Here is a 16,800-nt window from a genome sequence, read left to right on the forward strand (position 1 = left end):
CACCGGCGATGTGGTTGCAGATCGTCGTCAATCTGACTAGTTGCTAACACAAGGGATTGACTGAGAGTGAGGAGCTAAATATTCCTCTGAGCTGTTGTCAATTACCAGACAGCACATGTGTTCTGGCTCCTCTTAGAACTCAGGGCTGAGAGACCGCCTGCTGCACAGGCGCGCCTCTCACCGTCAGGATGCCAAATCCCACCGGTGCTGATCTCGCAAACAGGCCACCGGTGGGGGTGAATCAGGGGGGCTGTTTGACGTGCATTGTTCTGCCTCAGCTGTTACCGGAGCAGCCTCTGCGGCTTCATTGGGGCCAGGTGTAGCTTCTGCCAGAATTGGGAGCTCATCCTCAGCAGCACTCAGAACTTCTGCTGGGGCTGGGAGCTCATCCTCGGCAGTACTCATGACACGACCCTTCAAAGCAGCCATTTTCTCCAGGGAAGCTGATCTCTATCAGCTGGAGGTCAGTTGTAAAAGCGGGAGATCTCCAGGCCTCACCTGGAGACTGGCAACCCTACCTGATTAGCTCAGTTAGGGCTCTTTCCTGCTCCTGCTGAGAACTGTTAGTCTGCTGACTCTCTCCTAGCGAGTTAGACAGTTAGACTTCTCTTTCTCTCTTCTCTTTCTTACCAAGTTTGTTCTGTTCTTAATAAACTGATTTTATTCTTTAAACAGCTTGTGCTCCCCTTTACCGCATATCTACACTCTGCCGGTAGACTGCCTGGTGCTCCATTTGCTTTACATGTTTGCATTTGCTTTACATGTTTTGTTTTGTTGCAGAATGCAACAAGTTGTTAGGATTTCCAACTTCCAGGTGTGTCCTGGAGTTTTCCTGGAATGACAACTGATCTCTAGATTACAGAGAGTAATCTCTGGAGAAAAAGGCATCTTCCAAGGGTGGACTGAACTGTATCACATACCTGTTGAGCTCCCTCCCTAAACTCTGCCTTCCCCAGGAACCACCCACAAATCTTCCAGGAATTACCTAAATATGGAACTGGCAGCCCTATGAATTGCCGATAACATCGTATGTATGTCTCTGTTAAAACAGATTGAACAAATCATGGCAATTTCAAACTAAATGTGTAGCATTCAGACAACCTATGAGCAGTTCATTGAAATTGTCTTTGGAGCAACATATTCAACTCTGATGGGTAACTAGTTGAATCTGCTATAGTTAAATCACTTATTTGGACTAAAAATAGTGGGCAATAAATATTGTAAAGGAAATGAAATATTTTGACCAAGAAGGTAGAAAATATATTTTCAGAAGATTTCAATTTCATGGGTAAAAGCAGCTCAGGGGCAGTGTGAGCCAGCTCAAAGTTTCTTAGCCTCCAGCTCACACCTTTTTGTCTTAGCTCAGGAAAGAGCAAATTAATTTATGCAGCAGCCAAATCTCTTGCTCACAACTTTCATGCCAGGGAGGCAGTGGGGCCCTTGGACGACCAAGGGGTAAAAGGAGTATTGAAGGATGATAGGGAAATGGCTGAGAAGCTAAATGCATTTTTTGCCTCCGTCTTCACTGTGGAAGATGAGAAGTGCTTGCCCACTCCAGAACCACTGATTTCAGGAGGGGTGTTGGAAGACCTGAGTCAGATTGAGGTGATGAGAGAGGAGGTCCTAAAACTGATAGACAACTTAAAAACTGAAAAATCACCAGGCCCAGATGGCATACATCCGAGAGTTCTGAAAGAACTCAAATGTGAACTTGTAGATCTCCTGACAAAGATATGTAATCTTTCCTTAAAATCTGCCTCCATTCCTGAGGATTGGAAGGTAGCAAATGTCACTCCCATCTTTAAAAAGGGTTCCAGAGGAGATCCGGGAAATTACAGGCCAGTCAGTCTGACGTCGATACCGGGTAAATTGGTGGAAACCATTATTAAGGAAAGAATTAGTAGGCACATAGATGAACAAAACCTATTGAGGCAGACTCAGCACGGTTTCTGTAAGGGAAGATCTTGTCTCACTAACCTGTTAGTGTTCTTTGAGGGGGTGAACAAACATGTGGACAAGGGGGATCCAATAGATATTATTTACCTTGACTTCCAGAAAGCTTTTGATAAAGTTCCTCATCAAAGGCTCCTAAGTAAGCTCAAAAATCATGGGATAGAAGGACAAGTCCTTTTATGGATCAAAAACTGGCTAGTTCATAGAAAACAGAGAGTGAGTGTAGGTGGGCAATTTTCTCAGTGGAGGGTGGTAAGCAGTGGGGTACCGCAGGGATCAGTACTTGGTCCACTGCTTTTTAACTTGTTCATTAATGATTTGGAGATGGGAGTAAGCAGTGAAGTGGCTAAATTTGCGGATGATACAAAGTTGTTCAGGGTGGTGAAAACCAGTGAGGATTGTGAGGCACTCCAAGGGGATCTGTCAAGGATGGGCGAGTGGGCGTCAACATGGCAAATGGGGTTCAATGTGGCCAAGTGCAAGGTGATGCACATTGGAGCCAAAAATCCTAAATATAAATACACATTGATGGGGTCTGAACTGGCAGAGACTGAGCAAGAGAGAGATCTTGGAGTTGTAGTGGATAACTCACTGAAAATGTCGAGACAGTGTGTGACTGCAATAAAGAAGGCCAATGCTATGCTGGGGATTATTAGGAAGGGTATTGAAAACAGATCAGCCAATATAATAATGCCCCTATATAAATCAATGGTGAGACCTCATTTGGAATACTGTGTGCAGTTCTGGGCACCACACCTTAAAAAGGATATTATAGCTTTGGAAAAAGTGCAGAAAAGGGCAACTCGAATGATAAAAGGGTTGGAACACTTTCCCTATGAGGAAAGGTTAAAGCGCTTAGGGCTCTTTAGCTTGGAGAAAAGACGACTGAGGGGTGACATGATCGAGGTTTATAAGATTATGCATGGGAAAGAGCAGGTAAAGAAAGAGGTACTTTTCTCCCTTTCTCACAATACAAGAACTCGTGGGCACTCCATGAAACTGCAGAGCGGTCGGGTTAGAACGGATAAAAGGAAGTACTTCTTCACCCAAAGAGTGATTAACACATGGAATTCACTGCCACAGGAAGTGGTGGGTGCTACAAGAATGGACGGCTTCAAAAGGGAATTAGATAAGCATATGGAGCAGAGGTCCATCAGTGGCTATTAGCCACAAGGTATAGCTAGGGGCTCTGGGGCAAGTGATGCTCTGTCTTCTTGGTGCTTGGGGGGGGGGTCAACAGTGGGAGGGCTTCTAATGTCCTGGCCCCACTGCTGGACCTCCTGATGGCACTGGTATTTCTGGCCACTGTGTGACACAGAGTGTTGGACTGGATGGGCCTTTGGCCTGATCCAACATTGGCGTCTCTTATGTTCTTATAAGTAGCTCACAAAGTAGAATTTTTGCTCACAAGACTCCACAGTTTAGAGGGAACATTGCTCAGGGGTGGTGATTTTTGGTGGGAAAATGTCTGGGGGGGGAGTTTAAAAGTTCCCTACCTCTGCACTGGTTCCTCTGTTTAAATTGCAGGATACAAGATGGAAAACACTTACAGAACTACTTGTAAATCTACACAGTTAGCATGTTTGGCCCAAGGATTTTCCCAATCAATTTTGTAGGAGCTGTGGGGGGGCGGGAGGACCTCAGAATATCCTTCTAAATCTATTAATGTGAATTTGGAATTAAGCTCAGGTATTAAAATATTTATCACCTACAGAGTAATTTTCACATTAATTATTTCAGCAATGCTTGTAATAACTGTGTAAAGTATTAAAGCCAGTATTGTTACTCCGGTATTGCAGAGGTGGTGGGGGTGTTGAGAGTGTCTAATATCATGTGGTGAGTCTGTGTCTGAGGTGTAGTTTTTATGTATTTTCTGGCGCCATGGCAATGGAGATCAGAAAAACTCCCACAAGTTTAATACGTTTATGGATTTTGTCTCTTGTCCTCCTAGGTGATGGTGTTGCAGTTCCATCAAAGTTTAATATAGAAAGACAAACCGAGATTATGGCATCACTAGACAGTAACTCTAGATCCAATCTTAGTGCCTTTGAAAATGGAGGTAAAGATATTTGCACCATTAACATTCTTTTAACAGACAATGAAGTGAATATCTGTGTAAGTACAGCATGCACTCTGAACCGTGTTTATTTAATTCATTTGTTTATGTTATTTATAGTCTGCCTTTCTCACGGAGACTGAAGGCGGATTACACAGTGTAAATCATTGCAGTCAATAGAATGGTACATCCAATAATCATCATAACAAAGCTGAAACAAAGCATGAGCGTTAACATGGCTTTTAAAACAATGCAGAAATTACATAATAGGATAATACATACAGGAAAACATAGTGTGTACTATACACATGCCCTGACATGGATGGCCCAGCCCAATCTTGTCATATCTTGGAAGTTAAGCAGAGTTGGCCCTGGTTCATATTTGGATGGGAGACCACCAAGGAAGTCCAGGGTAGCTATGCAGAGGCAGGTAATTGAAAAGAAGTAGGATAGAACGTAAAAAAAATAAAAATCCCTGTCATTATTACAACAATGGAAACCACAGGGGGGAAGGCTCCTGAAAGCTGCAGGTAGTGTCAGTTATTATTAGGGAATAATAATATCTATTGTTTGAGAACATTTCTTTAACCACAAAAACTAAGTCTGTAAGAGTCTTCCATGATGAAATGTTTGTGTTCAAAACAATAAGGCACACAAATGTTCCCTAATAAATTGCTGAAAGCACTTGTGGCTTTCCCCCCTCTAGATATGGGATTGCCGACAATGTATTTGGTGACATCAACTCCATGAAGGCTCAGTATATGGAGGTAAGGCATTTGTCCACAGCAGAATGCTGGGGAAGGGAGGATGTAGAGCAGGAAAACAATATAGGAAGGAAGGATTAAAAACAAGACAAGAGTCCTTAATGCTGTGGACAAATAAAGCAGATTGATATGGAACTGCTTCTTTGCTAGAGGAAATATAGCTTCTTCATTTGTTCTAAAGCTGGCACATATTTGGGCAGGGTTTTTTTAAATTTTGCATTTGTATGTGTGTGTCAGTGTGTGTCCGTGTGTGTGTGTGTGTGTGCCCATGCCTGGAAGCCATGGCAACCTCTGGCAACTGCTACTGGGGAATGGAGGACATTCAGTGAAGTGACTTGATAGCCTGCCTCTGGCCTGATATTCTCTGGAGGTCTCCCATCCAGGGGTCATTTCCTGCGGGAGCACACAGGAGCGGAGCTCCAGCAGTAAGGAGCCCAGGGGGTGGATACATGCAGCAAGCCCCACCCCCTGCTCCCAGCAGCCCTCAGTCAGGCCACAAGGAGCAAGAAGCAACCAGGTAAGTTGCAGAGCCCCCCCCGCCCCCTTCAGGTACAAGCTCTCCCTCCTCTGTGAGAGCAGATCTCCGCATTCCCCCCCCCCATAGCTAGCAATCCAAAACAGTCCAGTGGGATCTTTAAGACCAAGTTTTATTCAGGTACAAGCTCTCCCTCCTCTGTGAGGGCAGATCTGCACGTCCCCCCCCCCAATAGCTAGCAATCCAAAATAGTCCAGTGGAGTCTGAGCGGTGGGTGTTGCTTTCTGACACACCTCCGGTGTGTTATGCTAGTAAGTTATGCTAATAAGTTATGCCAATAAGCTCCTGCACCTCTTTTTCTATGAAATGACCCCTGATCCCATCCAAATACTTGCCAGGATCAGCCCAGCTTAGCTTCTGAGATCTGATGAGATTGGGTTTGCCTGGGCTATCCAAGTCAGGGCCATATTTTGGCAGGTATTGATCCCATCACATAGGCTAAAAGGACCATAGAGGTCTAGAAAAGCACTCTTTAGAAGGGCAGTCTGCCACTGTGTCTACAAGAGATGCATTCCAACATTATGCTAGGTAATGATGTCCAGAGACTGATAGGATGGGACCATTAGAATTTGCTAGTTCAGATAACTTTGGTTCTTCTGCATTTTTAAATTTCCATTCCTCTTTACAATCATGACCAAATATGCTAAAAGCATACATCTTGACTTAAGCATTTGAAGCACTCCAGTTTTTATTGTCATTGCGATGTTTTGCGTCTCTCTGCAGGAGGTGATTGTTATTTGCCACAAAGAAGAATATTTGTTGGAGGATTACAAAGTAAAGTGTTCAGTGGAGAAAAAGGACTTACCATGCTGAAGTGTTCAAACATTAAAGGTGCTGATTTCTCATCTCTTTAAAAAAAAACTCCATTAAAAACACACACATCTGTGCTCAAAAGGGGAAGAAGTGGTTTTTGCTGATTTCTCTGTCCCGGAGCAGCCCTCCAACTCTCCCATTATGCTTCTCCTGGGCCCCATCCCACCCCCCAGGAACAGAATTTTGGGCTGTTGCTGGAAGTCCTATGGCAGAGAAGTTATGCGTCCATGAACAGAAGTCCTTCCATTATATTTGCTACCTTCTGACCCATTATATTTGCTACCTTTTGCAATATGAACATTTGGGCAAGACAACTGTGTGATTTGTCTGCACCATGTGCCAGAGTCTTCAACTGTACTGTTGTTTTTTAATTCTCTTATCAAAGTTAACACTTAGCTACAGCATATTCTACTCACTTTGATGTCCACATAAGCTTGTCACCAATTTTGATACAGCAGGATCAGCCAGTTAATTACGCTGATCATTTTTACTGTCCTGTGATATAATGAACCATTTCAGTTTCCCAAAGGCCCAGTAAAGGATTGGTGCACTGAGCAACTTGTCATCTGAATTCTGTATTGCATAGCAGGCGCCTTTCATAGCGCATTTAAATGCATGAAGTCATCAGTTGGATGTTTGACATGGTGCCATTTGTCACAGCAACTAATCCCCAAAGGACTTCTGCATCAACTTAAGTAGCTGTGTTTGACATCATAGTATTCCCTCAAGTTCAGTCATTCAAAAATATCTTCTGCAGCTCTGAAAATGGAAGGGTGCTAAGGGGAATCAGGCACTGACAGGAATATCCAGTCTTATGGGCTAGGTTCCAGATGTGTAAAGTTCAGGAGACCCTACCTTTCTTTAATATGTTACATATGTAATTGAAATGTCCGTTCCTTATTTGGGTAGCTGTTTCCAGTGGCTTCAGTTGCAACATCTTTTGACAAAGCACTAGGAGTCTGCAGCTGGGGCATTTCTATGTTGTGTGATGTCTCTGAGCTGGTTTGCATGCTCACCTATCCTAAGATGATGCTTGTATGTAGAATAGGTGAGCAAATGAAGTGACATGAGAAGCATTGCAAATTAAGGCCAAAGTATACATTACATAGCAGAACTACTATTAGATCTCCTGACATTTTTATTATTACTTAGAAGCAGCCAAGGGGAGGCTCTGAATTGTTCACAGCTAGGCTTGCCAGTCCTCTGGTTGGGGCAGGGGTTCCCTCACTTTTTGGGGCTGCTGGCCAGTTGGCCAGCGGGGGAAACCCCAGTCCCAATCAGCGATGTCCTGGTGTGACATCCCCAATGTGGTGATGTCACCTGGAAGTGATGTCATCACACCAGGAATGCTGTGAGGGACGCTCTGGTTTGAGGGCAAAACTCTATGATAAATTTGCCTACAAACCATAGAGTTTTGCCCTCAAACTAGAGCATTGCCGGTATGACGTTGCTGACATGATGATGTCACTTCCAGGTGCTGTTATCATGTTGGGGATGTCCTGGAATGCCCCCCCAAATGCTCCCACCAGAGTGATGAGGGGACCTGGCACAGCAGTGGTTCTGAGGGAGGAATTTTTTAATCCTTTCTATATTTCCCATTTTAAATCAGTGAGTTGGATCCAGACAACGTAGTCACTCACTTTCACCTAATCCCCCCTCTTAATGCAGCCCCAATTGCCTTTTGTCTATGCAGGACTCATGACTCCTAAACATAGTTTTTTTGGTGGTCAAAGAGAATCATCCCTTCCCTTTTTCTCTAGCAGAAAACCTGGTTGAATACAACTCCTTGTATTGAAGCGACTGTATTTCCAGTAGGTGGGATGGGGAACTCTTATTTTCCCACACAATGAACAAAAGTAGCTTTGGGAAAAGGAGGATGTAAGTCAGGAAATAATATGGGGAGGAAGGATTAAAAACATGACAAGAGTCCTTAACTATTCTCTTAGAATTAAAGTAGCCGTATTGTGTTTTCTTTAGCTACAAGCCATGCAGAAGGGATAAAGAAGCATCATTTTAAAGGAGTAAGGAAAAAGAAATGGATGTCCGAGGAACCCAAAAGCCTGTCTGCCCCATTAATTGGAAAAGGTATTTTGAGAAACAATTTTAATAGGTTCAAAAATGGCATGAGTAATAATTCACTTGTCTGTGGTTTATTATCAGATGCAATCTATTAAGAGGAAAAGCTGTATTTTGTTCTTTCCTGTATGTGTTGAGCACTGAGTACCTAAGTCTGGGGATAATGTTGATTCTTATATTATTTCTTGCAGCAATACATACTTCAAACCCTAAAGGTAAAGGGAATTGCCATCAAAATGATCAAAGCAAGAATGCTGAGAATACTTCTTATGTTCCTTCTCAGAGAGCCAGTGGGAGAAGCATTTCCTTGAATTCTGCAGTCGCTGGAAGGTCACCAAATCTTACCTATGATAAAGTCGGTGCCACCAAGGAGTCCAAGATCAATCTACCTGCAGGTAGGCACTTAGCTTCTCTTTATTTCTTCCTGATATGGTATGTGGAAACTTATTATTAACGGGCTTGATCCTATGACTCCCAGTAAGTGAAAAGCCCTGCTGCTCTGATGGGGGAAGCCTTCCCTCAGCAGAGACATGCTCCTTGCATCAGAACTAGGCTATTCACTTAGTGGAAAGGAGTTGGTAGAGCTAATTGTAGTAAAATGGATAGTAAAGAATTAATTGGAAGATGATTAGGGGTTGGCGGAAAACTCCACCCCCCTGGACTGTTCTCTTTTTCTTAGGCCCATTCTGCATCTAGCATTCGCTCTGCTGGTTTACCAAACCCACATTGGAACAGAAATTCTCCTCTACATTGCATGTCTCTCTCACTTTCTTTGATTGTCAGATTTAATGGTAGCTTCCACACTGCATGCCAGTTTCACTTCCTTTGATCTCTCAGTTTCATGGTACTGTCTGCATAGATTTATGACTGTTTTATGGCCATTCAGGGGTGACTTGGCATTGGCCCAGGGTATTTGAATGTGGTTTTGAGCTGCATCTTTTTCTGTTCCAGTATGGGTTTCTGTGTTAGTCAGAAGTTGGTTGCAATAAAGAAGTTGTGTTACATTCAGCCAATCATGTGAGTACAGCGATTTATTTCATAATCACTGTGAGATCACAAAACTAATCCAATGACATTATGTACTACTAGGAATAAGGCCCATTGTGGAGATAAATACAACGAGCTCTAGAAAGAGGCTTTGTGCCACAATTTCCTGTGGTGATCTCAGCAAGATATAATGACACAGAGCTTACTGTTTTCTCCAGGGGAACTGATCTCTGCCACCTGAAGAGCAGTTGTAATTTTGATTCATCGCCAGCCCTCACCTGGAAATTGACAACAATGGTTCACCAGAAGGAACTGGTTGGTTTGGAGGGTGGAGTCTATGACATTGTACCTGTCTGAGGTCCCACACTCTCCAGGCTCCACTCCTCAAATATCCAGAAATTTCCCACTGTTGAGTTGGCAACACTATCTCCTTCTGATCCAACCATCAACCTACCTTTATCTGCCCTGCTGACTTCGGCTTTCCATCTCTCCCCACTTCCTGAAGCCTCTACCTAGGAAAAGTACAGTCTTTTTCTGCAGTGGAGACCCAAGCAGGAGGGGAGCAACCTCAGCAAGGTATAATGACACAGAGTCCACCCTGCAAAGCAGCCATTTTCTCCAAGGAAACTGAGCTCTGACATCTGGAGAGCAGTTGTAATTCTGAGTGCCGCCCTCCCCTCACCTGGAGAAAGGCATCAATGGTTCCCCAGGAGGCAATTTATTTATTTATTTAATTTATACCCCGCCCTCCCCACGAAGGTTTGGAGGGTGGAGTCTATGGCATCGTACCTGTCTGAGGTCCCACCCCTCCTCAAACCCCACCCTCTCCAGGCTCCACCCCTCAAATCTCCAGGAATTTCCCAATCTGGAGTTGGCAACCCTACCTTTCCCAGCCAACCATCAACCTACCTTTATCTGCCCCTCTGACTTCAGCTTTCCATCTCCCTGCCACCACCTGCAGCTTCTACTTAGGAATAGTAGTAGTAGTTTTTCTCCACAGTGGGGACCCAAGCAGGAGGAAAGCAACCTCAGCAGGATATAATGACACAGAGTCCACCCTGCAAAGCAGTCGTTTTCTCAAGGGAAACTGAGCTCTGCCATCTAGAGAGCAGTTTTAATTCTGAGTGATCTCCAGCCTTCACCTGGCGAATGGCAGCAACGCTTCCCCAGGAGAAAATAACTGCTTTGGAGGGTGAACTCTATGGCACTCTATTCAGCTGAGGCCTCTACGCTCCCCAAATTCTGGCTTCCACAGACTCCACCACAAAATCTCCAGGAATTTCCCAGCCTGGAGCTGGCAACCCTAGTCAGGACTGGCCCCAATGAGTTCCACACAAAGGCCTGGAAAGGGCCTCCTGATTGTTGCCTTTTTACTGACAGAACCAAGCTTGGTTGCCTAGCAACAGTCACCGAGGGAAAAGTTAGTCCCACAGGAGCCAAGCAGGAGAAGTGTCTTCGTCAGGAGAGACAGCTGTTTTGGCAGTTAATTCTGACAGGGAACAGTGGCTGAGGCAACAGTGGGTGGGGAAGAGGAGTGGACCCAGCATTCAGCCAAGGGCACACAAGTACTCTTGATTGGCAGTTGATGGGTCAATGGCTGATGGAGCGCACAGCACAGCCAATGGAAGAGCTGGAAGTGCCAATGCGTTAGGGCAATTATATATATCAGATTATATGAAATTAAAATATGAAAAATTCACTAGAACACTGGGGTGAATCCTACCCCATCTTAACAGTCCACTGAGCAAACTCTGAAGCATTCCTTCAATTTGAATGGTTCTTTTAACAGAAGAACTCTTTAAGATGGAATAAGGTTTGATCAATACCATTGTCTTACTTTACAAAATTCTTTGTTACAATTCTGTTTTAACATGCTTTTGTGTTCGCAGTTAAGTTTTTATGATTATGTAAAGAAACCCACTGCCAGATAGCCTTATCAGGGTAACCCTACCCCTAAAAAACCTATTATTAAATGTTTAAACAATTAAATAGTAGATTTGCTACATATCTGTTGAAGAACATTTTGAGGTAGCTTCTGTTGCTTGTACCGTGCACAGTCTCACTGGAACATGCCTAGTAACAAGTGTGAGCTGTGGCAACAATACTTGTGGCTATGTTTGTAATTTTCTTCTGTTCTCAAGTCTTGGTGCACCAGTCTGGTAATGTGATCTTGTTCTGATCATGCTCTGTTCCTACCCATACTTGCTAAGCACTGTACACATTATATGAATGTCCTTCAGTCATCTTTTGCAGAGATATGCTAGGAATTATAAAGTTTGCCAATTTCATGTACTTTACCTTGTTTTTCTAAAGCAACGACAGTACTTGCAGGAGTAAGGCCAGGCCCTACTGAAGGACAAAAGAATGCCTGGATAGAATCTGGTCTAAGAAAGGCACCAGGGTTAAGCCAAGCTCAGGGTCAGGACCAAGGAGTTGTCAATAGTCAGAAGATCAAGTAGAGCTGAGGTGATTTATCATACGGAGTGGGCACAAATCAAGGGAACCAGTAGAACATGGGGCACAATGAGATATTTAACTCCATGGAAGTGTGAGTTTGAAGTCAAGGCAGGGTAGAGAATGGGAACCTTGTGAACAGACTGGATGGAACTACAAGTAGTGCTGGAGCCATAAATCACAGTCATGAGTTCTGGTCCTTCTTTTTTTACCCTCAACCAGAGAAGTTGGATCTGAGGTGGCCTGTTTCAAAGGATTTTCAGTTCTTGCTCCAACACTCTAGTGTGGGCTACCACTGGAGGTTAGATCTGTCCATTCCCTATATTTTCTGCCTTGAGTCCCCTTGTGAGGAAAGGCAGCCTATAAATATTTTAATTAATGAATAAATAACTGACATGGAGAACTGGAAGGGATATTGAGGGTTTGCAAATGAAGCACAGGGTACTTTAGCTAGGAAAATCCCATGAGGCTGTCTCCAATACAAGCTGTCTTTGTTGCAGAGTTAATAGCAAAATATTTTTCATAATATATGTCATAAAGGCTCTGGATGTGATTAATTCTATGCTTTTAATGTTTTGTGATAACTTTAAGAAGCAACTGTATTGTGTGTTTGCATATATGGCATCTGTGCCATTATGTTGATCTCAGTGACTGGTGTTTCAAGACTCTTGTAAAATACCACATTCTACATTTTTAATGTAAAAAAAAAATCCATACCCCCAAGTATAGCAAAAAAAGGTTGTCTATGACAGACCATGTGTACCTTTGAATTTTTGTCTCGTGGGATAGGGCAGGGTATAAATTAACCAAATAACAACAACAACAGGAAAACATGTACAAATTGTTTCTCTCCACTGAAACAGCAATACAATTCTAGGTACGATCATCCTCTGAATAAAATAGTACTTTTCCCTATTCCGTGCTGTGTTAGTCATGCTTGCCAGGATTGTAAAGAAAAAATATATACATATTGTTAAGTGTGTTTTGCAGGGTTATACTTTATTAAACAAATGTTCAGTCCTGATTTTGTGAAAACACTTTGTTTTATGCTATTTATTTTAATACATACCCTGACCTGGATACCCCAAGCTAGCCTGATTTCATCAGATACCAGATGCTAGGCTGGGTTTCACCTGTTTAATATTTGGATGGGAGACCACCAAGAAAGTCCAGGGTTACCATGGAGAGGTTGTCAATGGCAGACCACCTCTGGACGTCTCTGGCCCTGAAAAACCATGAGGGGTCTCTGTAAGTCAGCTGCGACTTGACGGCACTCTTCACCACCACCCTTTTAATACATATTTTCACTTCAAAGAATTAATCCTGCAGATGTATAACCATTTTCTAATTAATACCTTCAATCCAACAGATTTGTTTTCCCCTTGTTGTTTTGCCCCATCTGTTTGTTGCATAATTCTGCCCAGGTGGCATTGTGTATTTGAGCATTGCAACTAATTTTTTACATCCAATGAATATATTTTCCTCTGGGGTTAGGATATTTTTCAAAATGATTTGCAATTCCTGTGATGTCAAGTAATACCATAGCTGACAGCGTGTATGTTTGTTTGTTTGTTTAACGAGAGTGACAGAAGGAGAAGTACAGATGGGGAAAAGATGTAAAGCAAGCTGTATTTTTCTTTACAGAGAGATGCACATCAGCATATAATTCACTAGCTTGGAGAAAAAGAAGCCCGCACACTAAAGTATACACAAAAGCTGAAAAAATGCATTCAGGTATTTATAGTGTTATATTACTAATTATATTGTACTGTTTTAGACTAAAATACTCGAATGTAGTGAAAGATTCACAGAGGTAAGTTGTTATTGTGTAGATAATTTTTGTTTTTTATATTGTTGGTGGATAGGAGGGGAGAACATGGGAAGTGTTAGAGCTGATGCTTTTGTCCCCCAGACTGCTCTGGATAAGGAGCAAAACCCTCAGGCCTGAGATCTACTTGCGAATAGATTTTGTTCCAGCATCTTTCCTTACTTAGACAGACTGGATCAAGGTAAGGGCTCTTTTTGAGTCTACACTATCATGTGATACCTGAACTTGGAGGTAGATCTAAACTCCTTTTTCTGTCCGCCCAAATGTTGGCTGCATAGGAGGTTATCACTTTTCATCTCTGCTGGATGAGGGTCAAGATCAGACCATGAAAGAATTCTCTCCATTCACTACTCCTGTTGGTTTTATTTGATGCTTCCATCATGCAATGTTGGACACTTCTCTTTCATTCCATTGAGCCCACGCACCTTCCCACTCTTTTCTGTTTGGCTCCTGGGAAGCTTTGCCTTTGGCTTCTAGTTTCCATACTAGCTGGCATTTTGTGCACCCCCCCCCCCATTGGTGCTATCCACACTTACCATACGATTCCCAGATCTGTTTTATCTATCAAGGGATTATCACAAGATGTGCATGGCTGCTTTATGGCTTGTAGTGGTCAGATGAGCTGAGCCAACACCCCAGAATCACAAGGAAAAGAAATGTGATAATTGTCCAACTAGCCAGTGTCCAGGCGCCATGTGGTAACCTGATGAAACAGTGGGGAAAAGCCCCTTCCTTTATATTGTTTAGTTTTTCCCTAATTTTTTGTGGCTACAAGCATGGCCAGATTTCAGTTTTGTAACTGGAGGGTGAGCATAAAACCTGTTTGGGAGACTATTTAAGTCAGCATTTGATAAAAGAACATTCTGGTTAAACAACTGGTTTCTCTCTTGAAATAAATAAGAGTTTTCAACTGAAGCAGCCATGAACAATAGAATATATATTTTGATTAATGGTACTTTCTCCTGCTTCCTCTGTGTACACCATGACTACTGTACAGAATCATATAGATGAGGGTTAGGGTTGCAAGCAAGCAGATGGAGGAAGGCTGAACAGTTGGGCAGTATGGGAGGCATGTGGGCAGGTGGCTCACTGGCAGTGGGCCATTGTACCTTCCCTGGGCCCTGGCAGCTGCCCCAACTCAACACCAGCCATTATATAGATGTTCTCCATAATTATCCACACCACTCTGGCAATATTAAAAGTGCTCTGCAGCTTCATTCAAAGTCCATTACAGTTAACTGAACAGCATTATTCAGCATGTTCTTGTGCAACAGTGTCTTTCAACAGAACTTGGGTGGTTCCTATACTGAATAGCATTTCAAAGAGTCCTCTGAACAGTTGCTGCCAGTGCCTGTAAGTGGCAGAAAATATAAAGCTTATGAAGTACCCCATGAACACTTGAGAATAATTTCTATTCAGCAAGGAATGTTACTTCCCACTGAGCCTAACACACATAAGATTGGGATTCACATACTAAAATAGTAAAGCTAGTATAGGGCTGTGATCAGCAATCAGACAGCAACATCTGGGAAGCGTCCCGCAGTCATCGGCAACCCGCGCTGCTGTGCCATGGAAGCAGAGTTAAAATACACCAGGGAAAGTCTGGTGTTACCCGGATAAGGCGGACCATGGGCATTCTTTCCCCTGTCTGATCACTCATGCACACTCTCATGCTGTCAGGATGGTCTGATCAGGCCATCCTGACTCCGTGCCAAGTTTTTTTCACCCCTTTCGCAGTATGTGCATCATTGCATACTCCATAGGGGGCCCTCAGTGCGGAGGTGAAATTCCTCGTTGATGCGCAAGGGAAACAAACAGAAAAAAACTCACCCACAGTTGCATCTGATCACTGCACCCACAGCTTCTCACAACTGCGTGTCAAATTCCTCCGGAGGGAATAGCCTCGCTTCCCCTCCACTTCAACTGGCGCATGTGACCGCAGCCTAGGACTTGAATTCATGGGTGCTTATTTGGAAATGAGATTCCCTGAAATTAGTGGGGTTCCATTCCAAGGAAATGTGCTTAGATATGGATACTAGAGTATGTATCCAGCCTTGATGAAATTCCATTCACTATGGAAAGTGACAACTCCTTTATTCCAGAGTAGTCCTATTATTCCAGATGGTACCAATATGATTCAGCAAGATTAGTGTGTTACCTTGTAAACCATTAAGTTCTGGCAGCCATAATTAGTTACCATACTTAGCTTCAATTAATAGTAACTATTGCTGTTCCTGCCCGTCTTTAAACCCCACTTTCAAAACTAATTATGGTTGCCAGAGCTTAATGGTTTATAAGTGACTGCACAAATCTTGCTGAATCACATAAGGTCCCATTCACTTATTCTAGTGCTGCTCCAGTAAGTTTAATAGAACTACTCTTACTAGTATTTCTGGTTTTAAATTGTCATCAGTGTAATTGGTTTAACTAAGGAAGCATAGCATGGAACACCTTGATTATCTGGTTTCCTGCTGCCATCAGAATCACCTGTTGTACTCAGCACAGGGGAAGAGGGTCAGAGGATGGTCATGGCTACGCATGGGACCAGTGGGCCCTTGCCTGCTGTTTTAGTACTGCTGCCCATAGCCCTACCATTTTCTTGTGAGCTGGCTGGGTGTGGGTTAGCTGGGACCACTCTGGACCTGAGGGAAGAGGTCTGTCCTCTTCTCTGCCACAGCTGACCCTGTTGACCCAGTGGACAAGAGGCCTAAGGCAGGCCCAGCACTCAGTGCCTTCTTGCAGCTAAAGATGGCGCAGAAGCAGCAGCCATGGAGGAAGTATTTTGGGAGGCAGGAGGCATCTAAAATCTCTGATCTGAAACTGTTAATGCCGTCAGAGTCGTTGATTAACTAAGGACGTGTAATGTGGAATACCTTAAAACAGTAGTTTTCATATTTTGCTTGCCAGTTACATTTACATCAAGCTTTCAGACTTTTGTGTGTGTTAATTTCAGAGCCTAGAAGAAATGGAAGCAGATAAAAAAGGAGGTTTGAAGGAGAGGGAAGATAAGAAAAGAAGCGACATGAAGTTCTTCTTATAGTTTACCATCAGAAGAGGGGGAAATGCTAATTCAAAGACCATGGTTATATTAACCTGAAGAGCCATAGATGATAAGAATAAATTGCAGAACGTGCAGAGCTGCTAAAACATATACATTAAAATATGTAAATGAGGCATATGTTTCTGAATGAGTTCATTCCCTAATGAAGTTCAATATTGCTTAAAAGTTTAACTGTTTCAAATACTTAATAGTGCTATAAAAACTGGATATAATCTTTTTAAATAAAACATCTTTAGCCTTTTCAGCCACTTCAGAGGATAATATTAGTAAGAT

At 43.1% G+C, this 16,800-nt stretch overlaps 1 protein-coding gene across 1 annotated transcript in view; it reads left to right on the forward strand.

Moving 5' to 3' along the window:
• Window positions 1–16,445, forward strand: part of LOC107116894 (chromosome unknown open reading frame, human C12orf50) — a gene marked incomplete at its 5' end in the record, with an annotated part of 25,781 nt that extends 9,336 nt beyond the window's left edge. The window contains 6 exons of the mRNA XM_015418917.1: window positions 3,905–4,012; window positions 6,032–6,139; window positions 8,099–8,206; window positions 8,389–8,592; window positions 13,283–13,372; window positions 16,420–16,445. Coding sequence (XP_015274403.1) covers window positions 3,905–4,012; window positions 6,032–6,139; window positions 8,099–8,206; window positions 8,389–8,592; window positions 13,283–13,372; window positions 16,420–16,445 — 644 coding nt within the window. The remainder of the gene's footprint in view (window positions 1–3,904; window positions 4,013–6,031; window positions 6,140–8,098; window positions 8,207–8,388; window positions 8,593–13,282; window positions 13,373–16,419) is intronic.
• Between the last annotated feature and the right edge of the window lie 355 nt (window positions 16,446–16,800).

The sequence above is a fragment of the Gekko japonicus genome, unplaced genomic scaffold, assembly GCF_001447785.1.
Source record: "Gekko japonicus isolate JY-2015 unplaced genomic scaffold, Gekko_japonicus_V1.1 scaffold2233, whole genome shotgun sequence".
NCBI classification, from domain to species: Eukaryota; Metazoa; Chordata; class Lepidosauria; order Squamata; family Gekkonidae; genus Gekko; species Gekko japonicus.